The following is a 12,114-nucleotide window of genomic DNA, read 5'->3' on the forward strand; positions in this document are numbered from 1 at the left end:
AACCCTGCCCCGTCATGTAAAATCCATAGATTAGGGCCTAATTAATTTATTTAAATTGACTGATTTTCTTATGTAAACTGTAACTCAGTAAAATCTTTGAAATTGTTTCATGTTGTATTTGTATTTTTGTTTAGTATACTTTGCAGACCCTCTCCATTTTGTGAAATATATTTTCCTTGTTTTTGTCTCATAACATTTGTGTGAAAACTACTGGCATTGCAACATCCAAATGTTAAATACAATTATTATCTTGTAGCGTTTTCATTATTTTGAAGAACACCTCACTTTTATTGGCTTAGTGATTGTTCAGGGCATTCATTTCTTGTGAACCAATCAATAAGTGAACCCTTGAGACAATTATTGCACTAATAATATACTAAAAGGATTGTGGGGTCATTTTTGGCATTGGAAACATATGACAATGGTGTGCACCAAACATATAAAAGGCACTGCAGCAAAACGGCAAACAGACAAAGCACATCAATGGTCAATAGAATGGTTGTGTTGTTGTCTTGGTATGTTTGAAATGGTTTCTTCTTCACTGTTATGTCAAGCATTTTGTTGCCACGTATGCTTCATTGTGTGTTATCTTGCATCTGTTCTATTTTGTGACAGATCATTGACCTTAAACAATCACTTTTCACAACATCTTTGTTTAGATAGTAATTGACGTTTCATAAATTATATTATTCTTACTGCTTTGATTAATATTGGCCTTACTGACTCCAACTTTCTCTCTCTGGTTTCTCTGTTTTTATTATTTCAATTCTTTTCCGTTGAATTTATGTTAAATCTTTGGTTTGGTTATTCAAGAAACAACTGATCGGAGCTCGCCGAGAACACAGCCTACTGGCTACACTCACAAACCTGTCTTTTCAACGAGATCTTATCAGGCGTGGTCGGCTGTTCCTGTCTCCGTCCCTGGCCAAGCCAAGTCTGGATTCGGTTCCCACTCCAGTTCATCGTCCAACACGCCCACTGCCTCTCCACTGAAGTCCGTGTGGTCCATCACCTCAGCGTCCCCCATCAAGTCCAACATAGGCGGCTCACCGGCCCATTCCATCAAGTCAGTCAGCGACATAGCTTCCCCCATCAGGTCGTACAGGACCATTTCATCCCCAATAAAGACTGTAGTTCAGCAGGCCCAGTACCCAGTTCAGGTTACCCCCAGTCTCCAGTCATCGCCAGTCAGAAGCATTCCAGACCATGTTTCCATCAAGGGACTGGCAGCATTGTCTACTAGAACCTCTCCTATCACCACTGGTGGAGGGTGTCTGCTAGAAAGGTCATCAATCACCATGACGCCACCTGCTTCCCCTAAATCCTCACTGAACATGTACAGTTCAACTCTTCCATTCAAGGGTGTCATTGTGGGCACTGGCACAACAACATCGTCCTCTCCTATAAAAACTGTTCCTGGCCTCTCCTCTGTCCGGTCCAGTGCAGACCCCTCAAGCCCCTCAAGGAGTCTCTTTTCCTCCCTCTCATCACCAATTAAATCCAACACTCCTCCTAGTGCTGCAGCTCTGATCAATGGAATAGTATCCCCTACAAAGTACCGCTCCTCCTCCCCCACGTCCCTACTCTCCAGCAGCTTACAGGGGAGGATACAGGCAACCACCAATGCAGCAACAACAAGCGTAAATGCAGCCTTTGACGAGGTTGAAAAAACGTTCAATTCCTGCTCTGCCTCTGGATATGGCACTCTCAAGTCCATGTCCTCCTCAGCGTCATCCTCTTACCAGTCCATAAGATCCTCAGCCTCTAGTTCCCTATATGCCTCTTTACGGTCCCCACTAAACCCACCAAGCCCAATGACTGTCCCAGTGTATTCAATTATAAATGTTTTGCCAGAACCCCAATTTAAAAAGCTCCCTGAGGTGTCAAAGTCAGCTGCTGCCCTCTTGTCCCCTCGAAAAACAATGCCTGCTGAGACAAAATCTCAAGCCCAGTCTTCCTTTGCCAGAACTCTGTCACCTGTCAAATCCCCCTTATTCATGTCCCCGGCTGCCCTAAAATCCACCACCTCATCCCCGCTGTCCTCCAGCCAAGAGATACTGAAGGACGTGGCAGAAATGAAAGAGGACTTGATACGGATGTCTAACATCTTGCAAACAGAACCAAGTTCAGCCTCCAAAGGTTTCCAGTCTGACTTCCCCAAAGAGGCTAGAATGGAGGACGAGGAGCCTTACAGAATTGTAGAGAAAGTGAAACAGGACCTGGTCAAAGTTAGTGAGATACTAACCAAGGATACGGTCAAGAATAACAAGACAGCTTTTAAAACAAATACAACAGACGAGGTACAGTTCTCTAAACAAGTGCCAGTGGATCCCCAGCAAAGCAACTGGAGTTATCCACCAAGATATGAGACAGTGGTCCCTCAAATCAAAACTAAGACTATACCAGACAGAGATTTCAATCTATCGAAGGTAGTAGACTACTTGACAAATGACATTGGCAGTAGCTCTATCTCAAAAATTGCAGATGTAAAGCATAGATCTGATGAGGTTAGAAGAGAAGGAGAGGAGAAACAGAAACGTATGCTTAAACCTGAGCACAAGCTGAAAATGCCACCCGCAAACATGCGGTCCTCTGCCTCAGAAAAGGAGCTCTGTAAACTAGCAGATGTGCTATTTGGGCCTGATGCCATGTTAGAATCTCCAGATGACATCTCACATGACCAGGACAAGAGTCCCCTCTCAGACAGTGGCTTTGAGACAAGGAGTGAAAGGACGCCATCTGCCCCACAGAGTGCAGAAGGCATGGGACCCAAGACGCTTTTCCAGGATATTCCACCAGTAATCACAGAGACAAGGACTGAGGTTGTTCATGTTATTAGGAGCTATGAGTCTCCTGAAGATAACAAGCAACCAATGATGGAGGATACAAGGGCGGTTAGATACATTGATGCTGAGCCCAAAGGGCTGAATGCATCCAATGTGGACCAAACTAAATCATTTCAGATGAAAATCAGCCCGGACGATGACTCGATGGGCAAGGGCATGCGAGTTAAGGAAGAGACCCACATCACAACTACCACCCGAATGGTGTACCACAAACCCCAGAGTAAAGAGAATACATCAGAGAGGATTGAAGAATCAATGTCAGTGCATGATATCATGAAAGCTTTCCAGTCCGGCAGGGATCCCTCCAGAGAACTTGCTGGACTGTTTGAGCACAAGGCCGGCAACGATGACACATCACAGAGAGTTCTTGAAGATATCAGCTCAAAGCCCAAAGTTGAAAGAATAATTGAGGTTCACATTGAAAAGGGCAACAAAACTGAACCAACTGAGGTCATCATCCGGGAGACAAAAAATCGCCCAGGGAAGGAGATGTACTTTTACCAAGGGAACAGTGGAATGTCACGACAGGGAGAGGAGGAGCCTGAAGAATCGCTCCCCTGTTACCTAGAGTCTTCCAGAGTAAACACGCCCATGACACAGGAAGATGATAGTCATCCAAGCTCTGAACAGCTCATGGCAGACGACTCGTACAAAACCCTGAAGTTACTCAGCCAGCACTCTGTGGAATATAATGATGATGAATCATCAGAACTCAGAGGAGAGTCTTACAACTTTGCCGACAAAATGCTTCTCTCTGAGAAACCAGACTCGTTTCACTCTGACACTGAGGAGTATTTAAGGGACAGGTCTCGTTTTCAATCGCCAGATAGGAGTTGTTATAGTCAGGGAAGGTCTAGTGGATCAAGGCAAGAATATATTTTGAAGTCATCAAACACAGACAAATCAGGTCAAATTGCCAATGTAGACGATAACTTTGACAAACTAACACTGTTGCAGTATTCCTCAGAACCTGGTAGCCCAAAGCACTCTGTTTGGATGCGTGTCACTGATGACAGACAGGGCAAGAATAGAGAAAAGCTGATATATGAAGACAGAGTAGACAGAACTGTTAAGGAAGCAGAGGAAAAGCTTAGCGAAGTCTCTCAGTTTTTTCGTGATAAGACAGAGAAACTGAACGATGAGCTTTCTTCCCCTGAGAAGAAGTCCCGTAGGTCCGACTTTAGGGAAACACGATCAGGGCCTAGCTCTACGCACAGCAGTCCTGAAAGATCAGCATACAGGAATGGGGGCAGTGGTGAAGAATGTAGAGACCGTTTCAGAGACAGGTTTGGCTCCAATGATAGAAAATGTGCTAGTTTACCAAGCAGCCCAGAGAGGAGAGTGCTGCTACAATATAAGGATGACAATAGAAAACCAGGGGATGGCATCTCACAGGGCAATGTGGGTGATGCCTCTAAACCTTTTCAAATGTCATCCTCCAAAGTCAGCGCTGTTAGGCTACATTTTGAACAAGAGGCTCAAAAGCAAGATACGGGTCAACAATGGGGACACACGTCAAATCCCCCAGTAAGAAAACTCCTGGAAAGTAAGCTGCCTGTGTATCAGGTTTTTGCAGGCTCAAATATCCCCAAATCACCAGACAGTCCAGGATGTACAAGGAAGGTTCTAGAAAGTGAGGTAAGAGGATCTAGTGGACCAAGCCCCAGTGCTAATAGGTATATTTACTCATCTCCTAAACACGGCACAAACGGAAATGAACAGGAAGAAAAAAAGTCCTTCAAAACTTGGGAATGTCATGGAAATGGAAACTATCAACCCCAAGTGTCAATTCACAAAGACCACAATTCACAAAGAGAACAGCAGGGTTTTAGAGATGGAATAGCCAGAAAAGAAGAGACAACCAAGAAAATAATTTACACAGAGCTTGTGGTCCGAGAAACCCCAAATAGTACCGGTGGTCTAAAAAAAAACTCGGAATCGCAAATTCCTGTTAGAATGCCATCTAGTTTCTCAGAAAATCATCAATCCACTCCATTAAAATTTGATACCTCTGTTAAACTGTGTGAAAGGCCAGGGTTACAAATACCTACTTTAGCTAGAAATAGGTTACACAGCGGCTCCGAATCCAGAAAATCCACAAACGGCTCATCAGTAGAAAAATCATCTGATTCTTTTGATAGTAGCCAGTCAACTGTAGTGTGCAATGGTATAGATAGCGATCAAGTAGGGTACTTGGAAAACATTGTTACTGAGGGTTTCAAAGACATCAAACCTTTGCCAGTTTATGTTAGCATCCAAGTGGGCAAGAAATACGAAAAAGAAACAGCTGAGCAGCTGGGAACATACAAAAAGATAGTGAGTCACGAGAGTCGAACAGTGCATGAGACACGGGGAGCGCGTTACACCATTAAACAAAAACAGACCCCATCTCCTCAAGGCAGCCCAGAGGATGACACTCTAGAGCAAGTTACTTTCATGGACAGCTCTGGCAAAAGTCATGTTACTCCTGAGACACCAAGTTCTGAGGAGGTGAGCCTTGCCTCCAGAACGCCAGATTCCGTGATTGGATACATGCCCGGAATGCCCATTCCAATAGCAGAGGAGTCTGAAGAAGACGAAGGAAAGACCTTCGTCTACAAGGAGTCTCTGCCAAAGAAAACCAAGCCTGCCTCCTCAGAACCCTCCAACCGAAATCAGGAAACACTGAAACGACACAAAGAGAAAAGAGTCGCTTACATTGAGTTTCCCCCCCCTCCGCCTTTAGAGGCAGAGCATTCTGACCCTGATAAGAGGGGATCTTGTGCCTCCTCAGAGGCTGAGACAGAGATGATGGAGGTGAACCTCCAAGAGGAGCATGATCGGCACCTCCTTGCAGAGCCCATCATCAGGGTTCAACCTCCCTCTCCAGTTCCACCTGGAGCAGACGACAGCGACTCTAGCGACGATGAGTCTGTCTTCCATCCCATTCCCAACAAAAAGTACACCTTTAAGATGAAGGAGAAGGAGGAAGGAGAGAAGCGTCTAAAACCCCAAAAGCCTGAGAGGAACGGAAACAACAAGGAGTCAGGCACGAATGGCGTTGAAAAAGAAGAGGATGTAGACTTAGAGAAAAATGGCAACGACCAGTCAATCACAGACTGCTCCATAGCCACAACTGCTGAGTTCTCTCATGACACAGATGCCACTGAAATAGACTCACTCGATGGCTATGACCTTCAAGATGAGGATGATGGATTGAGTGAACAAGACCCTAAAACATCAAGCCTGTCCAATGACGGCAAGACATGTGATCGTTCCTTTAGTCAATCAAAGCTTGAAGTCATAGAGGAGGAGAAAACACCAAGTGAGGATGGAGGGGATAATGGGAAAGCAAACTCAGACCAAAACACCGGAGATGAAAAAGACTACACTCTTGAGGGAAGACATCCAGATAGACAGGGCGATAGACAAGACTTTGCAGATAACTATTTTCGTTGTCAACTCGAAGAGGAGTTAAACTCTACCTTCAAAACAGTCGCCACGAAAGGCTTAGACTTTGACCCCTGGTCAAGCAAAGGGGAAGAAGGAGAAGGAGTTTTTGATGCCAAAGCGAGAGAAGAAGATCCCAAGCCTTTTGGTTTGTCTGTGGAGGACAAATCGCAAGCCACCACTCCAGACACTACCCCTGCTAGAACCCCGACTGATGAAAGCACACCGACTAGCGAGCCTAACCCTTTCCCCTTCCATGAGGGGAAGATGTTTGAGATGACGCGCAGTGGTGCAATTGACATGAGCAAGCGGGACTTTGTTGAAGAGAGGCTTCAATTTTTCCAGATTGGTGAGCATTCCTCTGATGGGAAATCAGGGGACAAGGGGAGAGGGGGCAAGAGTCCGGGGGTAGTTACCTCTCAGTCAAAAACAGGGGAGAGGGGTGAAGGGGTGAAGTTAGAGACTGCCACAGACAGCAGCACATCAGCAAAGTGCAGCCCTGCACAGACTGGCACTGACACTGGCTGTACCGATGCGCCTTCTGGTGACACAGTAGCCGAGACCACGTCCTCATTCACGATTACGGCCTCTAAAGTTGACCCCAAATTACGCACCCCCATTAAGATGGGAATAGCCATTACAGTGAAAAAAGACTCGGGGGATCACACCGATTATAAGGCAGAGATGTCAGAAAGTCAAATGCCAGAATACATTAGCTTGGAAAACCAGTCACTGGGGAGTCAGTTTAGCGGATACAGAGACCCAAAGCTGTCAGAAAGAAGAGATTACCCTGCAGAGAACTGCAATAACAACAATAACCTTGAGTCCTCTAGCGTCCAGGCTAACTATATACAATGTGGCAGTGTGGTGTTTAATTTGCAGTCGTCTTCTGAACCCACCCTTCAGAAAGCCAGTAGGATTGAAGCTTTGTTCTGTAGAGACTCTCTAGAAGTAGAAGAAAACAGTGTTCAGGCTGAACAAAGACAAAGTGAAGCCATCAAGGAAGCTGAGGCAAAGCAGCAAAAGTCTAGGCTGCCTGTCAAAGCGCCAGGGTGGTCGTTCCATACACAAGGCACAGCAATAGGGAAGCAAAAACCCAAACAGGTTGTCAAGGCTGAGGTGAGGAGAAGAGCAGAGCCTGTCGTTGCCAAAGTAGAGCCCAGGTCTAGAATCCCAATCAAAGATATTAAAAAGAGCAGCACACCCAGCTCCCCAATATCAGTGCAGGTAACAACTCAGTCTAGCAGGGAAAGAGTAGCTATACAGTTTCCTTCCAGGTTGCCCATCAAAGACAGGTCTCAGGTTAGCTCGTCAGGTGAGACGAGTAGGGAGAATGCCAGCGAGGTTTGTAAACGCACCATCGAGTACTTTAAGGGCATTAGCGGGGAGACGCTAAAGCTGGCCAACCGCCTATCAGACGAAGAGAAAAAGACACAGGGAGAACAGTCCGAGGAAGACAGCACCTCCAGGAGCACCTCTCTGTCGGACCCCTCTCAGCCCTCCCGCTCGTCGAGGTCTGGTAGAGGCTCGAGAGCTGAGGCCGGGGCCTTGTCCGTAAGGGCAAAGGTCGACAGGGCCTCCGGCAGTGAGAGGAGCAGGAGGAGTAGGCGGACTGGTGGGAAGGAAGGCAGTCAGGTTGCGGGGCCTCGGGCGCCCCCCGTCGCGGAGATCAAGCCTAGTTTGTAAAACTTTCACACTTGTTAAAACCTTAGTTGCATGAAGTCGTTGTGATTGATTGCCTGTGGCGTGTTTATTCTCTTCAAACAGTAGCTGTCATTCTGTCATCGTCATCTATGTACTGTGTACTGTACTTGTCCTTGTCAGACTCTCCTCCTCCCCTCAACCCCTTAGTTGTCAGATACCTCAGCATGCCAGAGTAGTGACTGGTGCACTGGCACAGCCAGTCTCCTGTTGACGGCTACTGAGTCTGTCTATCTGTCTGTCTGTGCAGGGTGGCTACTGAAAACAGCAGTTCTAGTTTATTCTATTTCATGGTCAAGTTGTGTCTCTGAGCTAATTAGCCTTAGCAAAAACAGAACGGTTGTCCGCATGTGTACTGTGTAGTCCCATTTAAGAACTATGAATCCACCCTAGAGTTCCTACGAGTACATGACTCTTTTGACCCATTTTACATTATTTTGTTCGTATGGTTCTTATGATAGTTACTGCCTGCTTAGAGGATACATATTCACAAACATTCACAGAGCACCTGTGTGCAAATAACACACTGTAGTCCATCATATAGTGTCTATTCTGCCTTTTCTTGCCATTCAGGAAACTAAATCTGAAGTGCTGTCAGCCAAATAAACAAGCCATTGAATAATAAAATGCACATTTACAGTAAACCTGTTGATTCAATATTGATATATCAAACACAGAGAAGAGGCTGCAAAACACTCAGTCTGCTTTTATATAATTTGGAAAATACTACACTTGGCCAGAAAAGGAAAGAGTCCTCTGTACTCCTATTTCAGTCAATAGAAAAGGTACTGAACAGTGTTGATTATTTAGATTATCTCTGCCCTTTAGGTCCTCAGAGTCCCTGTGAGCGAACAGACCTGCGGATGGCCATTGTGGCCGACCACCTGGGACTTAGCTGGACTGGTAAGGAAATAGTGCTCCCTGGTCCCAGTACCATCTGTCTTCATGGCTCTCTCTTCTTCTGCTTTCCCCTCTCTCAAGAAAACAACATAGATATTACTGTGAGGAAACAGTGCCCTCTATAGAGTGATGCTCTTCTTACACTGCAGCTCTACATACTCATGCATGTGCAGAAATGGATGCCTTGAACTGATGCGGTGTTAATTTCGTCAGCAAAAATATTGACTTAAAATATTTGTAAAACACATTTTTCTGTGGTATTTGATGAGACTATAATTGACTAAATAGATCCACAAAAAACTATAACTAAATGAAAATTATTTTTCATTTCAGTTGACTAAAACGAGACGAGATAAAATGATCTCTGTGACTAAAATCTCACTTCTAAGTGGACTGGACAAGAGTTTTTGGAGCGATTAAGAGGACAATTAATATTAACAGCACAGATATGCAGCGCAAGTTCTGTTCAGCAGTGGGAAGGACGAGCTGCACCCGGTACATACAGCCTACATCATCTGCTGAGCTGAGGGGTAGCAAGTGATGAGTGTGGGCAGACAGACAGGCTTCGCCCCGGCTGTTCCGCCTCCGATTATACACATCACGAAGGAGACTCTTTTGCTAACCAGTCACCACCAGCCTTCTCAGCCTGGTCTCAGACTAAACGTAACATAGTAAATGTCAGTCCGGGACACTCAAATTAGTATGATATGTTATGTGTGGTCAGGGTTGGGGAGAAACAGATTACATGTAAGTGATTACAGAAAACCGTTAACTGTCATCCGTTATGTTACCAGCTAAAATTTTGTAGTCAGATTACAGATACTTTTGCAAACCTAGATGGTTATTTTGAAGATTACTTTTAAATTCAGAAAGGATGTTTTCAGAAAAAAACTTTGACACTTTCTTCAGCCTCCTGAGGTTGAAGAGGCGCTGCTGCTCCATCTTCACGATGCTGTCTGTGTGGGTGGACCAATTCAGTTTGTCTGTGATGTGTATGCCGAGGAACTTAAAACTTACTACCCTCTCCACTACTGTTCCATCGATGTGGATAGGGGGGTGTTCCCTCTGCTGTTTCCTGAAGTCCACAATCATCTCCTTAGTTTTGTTGACGTTGAGTGTGAGGTTATTTTCCTGACACCACACTCCGAGGGCCCTCACCTCCTCCCTATAGGCCGTCTCGTCGTTGCTGGTAATCAAGCCTACCACTGTTGTGTCGTCCGCAAACTTGATGATTGAGTTGGAGGCGTGAGTGGCCACGCAGTCGTGGGTGAACAGGGAGTACAGGAGAGGGCTCAGAACGCACCCTTGTGGGGCCCCAGTGTTGAGGATCAGCGGGGTGATGTTGTTGCCTACCCTCACCACCTGGGGGCGGCCCGTCAGGAAGTCCAGTACCCAGTTGCACAGGGCGGGGTCGACCCAGGGTCTCGAGCTTGATGACGAGCTTGGAGGGCACTATGGTGTTAAATGCCGAGCTGTAGTCGATGAACAGCATTCTCACATAGGTATTCCTCTTGTCCAGATGGTTACAATGTCCGTTGGTGCGTGTGAGTACATGTGCTGTGTGTTTTGGGCTTCCATACCCTTGTGGATTGCATACCTTTGTGGATTGCGCAGATGATACAATAAAAAAAAACTTTTACACATTCCTGTGTCTGTGTCTCCCGATCCTTCATGCCAACGTGACAGAGCCCTAGACTTTTTCCACGTTTTGGATAAAGTACTGAGTTAAGTGTCTGTATACTTATGTAAATGTGATATTTCAGTTTTTTATTTTGAATACATTAGCAAAACTGTCTAAACTTTTATACATTTTTTGCTAGAAATATTACATTTACACAAGTATTCAGACCATTTACTCAGTACTTTGTTTTAGCACCTTTGGCAACAATTACAGCCTTGATGCATCTTGGGTATGACGGTACAAGCTTGGCACGCCTGTATTTGCTGAGTTTCTCCCATTCTTCTCTGCAGATCCTCTCAAGCTCTGTCAGGTTGGATGGGGAGCATTGCTGCAAATATAATTATAGGTCTCTCCAGAGTTGCTCAATCAGGTTTAATTCCGGGCTCTGGCTGGGCTTCTCAAGGACATTCAGAGACTTGTCCCAAAGCCACTCCTGCGTTGTCTTGGCTGTGTGCTTAGGGTCGTTGTCCTGTTGGTAGGTGAACCTTCGCCCTAGTCTGAGGTCCTGAGCGCTCTCTCGCTGTACTTTGCTCTGTTAGTCTTTTCCTCAATCCTGACTAGTCTCCCAGTCCCTGCCGCTGAAAAACATCCCCGCAGAATGATTCTGCTACCACCATGTTTCACCGTAGGGAAGGTGCCAGGTTTCTTTCAGACGTGACACTTGACATTCAGGCCAAAGAGTTCAGTATTGGTTTCCTCAGACCAGAGTATCTTTTTTCTGATGGTCTGAGATTCTTGAGGTGCCCTTTGGCAAAATCCAAGATGACTGTCATGTAACTTTTACTGTAGAGTGTTCCGTCTTGACACTCTACCATCAAGGCCTGATTGGTAGAGTGCTGCAGAAATGGTTGTCCTTCTGGAAGATTCTCCCATCTTCACAGAGGGACTTTAAAGCTCTGACCATCAGGTTCTTGGTCACCTCCCCCGATTGCTCAGTTTGGCCAGGTAGCCAGCTCAAGGAAGAGTCTTGGTGGTTCCAAATCTTTTGTTACCCTTCCCCAGATCTGTGCCTTGACACAATCCTGTCTCAGAGCTCCAAGGACAATTCCTTCGACTTCATGGCTTGGTTTTTGCTCTGACATGCACTATCAACTGTGGGCCCTTTATATAGACAGTTGTGTACCTTTCAAAATCATGTCCAATCAATTGAATTTACCACAGGTGGACTCCAATAAAGTTGTAGATAGATCTCAAGGATGATCAATGGAAACAGGATGCACCTGAGCTCAATTTTGAGTCTCATAGCAAATGGTCTGAATACTTATGTAAATAAGGTATTTCTGTGTATAATGTTTTCGCTGTCATTATGGGGTACTGTGTGTAGATTTGTGGATAAAAAAAAGTTATCAGTTTTAGAATAAGGCTGTAAAAGTAACAAAATGTGGAAAAAGTCAAGGGGTCTGAGTACTTTCCGAAGGCACTGTATATGCATTATTACGAATCCCTTTTGGCCCGACAGTCTAGGGGGGATGGTAATGACACCCATAACATAACTCATGCAATTTATAATAGTGACAACGTAAAAGTGTGAACAAAATAACCAGGACAACTGAAATC

General features: G+C 45.4%; 1 protein-coding gene across 31 annotated transcripts in view; it reads left to right on the top strand.

Annotated features, from left to right (window-relative positions):
* LOC118399607 (ankyrin-3-like) overlaps nt 1–12,114 on the top strand; it is a 207,307-nt gene that overhangs the window by 178,897 nt on the left and 16,296 nt on the right. For 28 of the 31 annotated variants that reach the window (XM_052475545.1, XM_052475515.1, XM_052475566.1 and 25 more), the window contains 2 exons: nt 814–6,624; nt 8,805–8,879. In XM_052475545.1, the coding sequence (XP_052331505.1) occupies nt 814–6,624; nt 8,805–8,879 (5,886 nt within the window). The remainder of the gene's footprint in view (nt 1–813; nt 6,625–8,804; nt 8,880–12,114) is intronic. The other 3 variants (XM_052475667.1, XM_052475671.1, XM_052475673.1) reach the window with 1 other exon arrangement.

The sequence above is a fragment of the Oncorhynchus keta genome, chromosome 2 (assembly GCF_023373465.1).
Source record: "Oncorhynchus keta strain PuntledgeMale-10-30-2019 chromosome 2, Oket_V2, whole genome shotgun sequence".
NCBI lineage: Eukaryota > Metazoa > Chordata > Actinopteri > Salmoniformes > Salmonidae > Oncorhynchus > Oncorhynchus keta.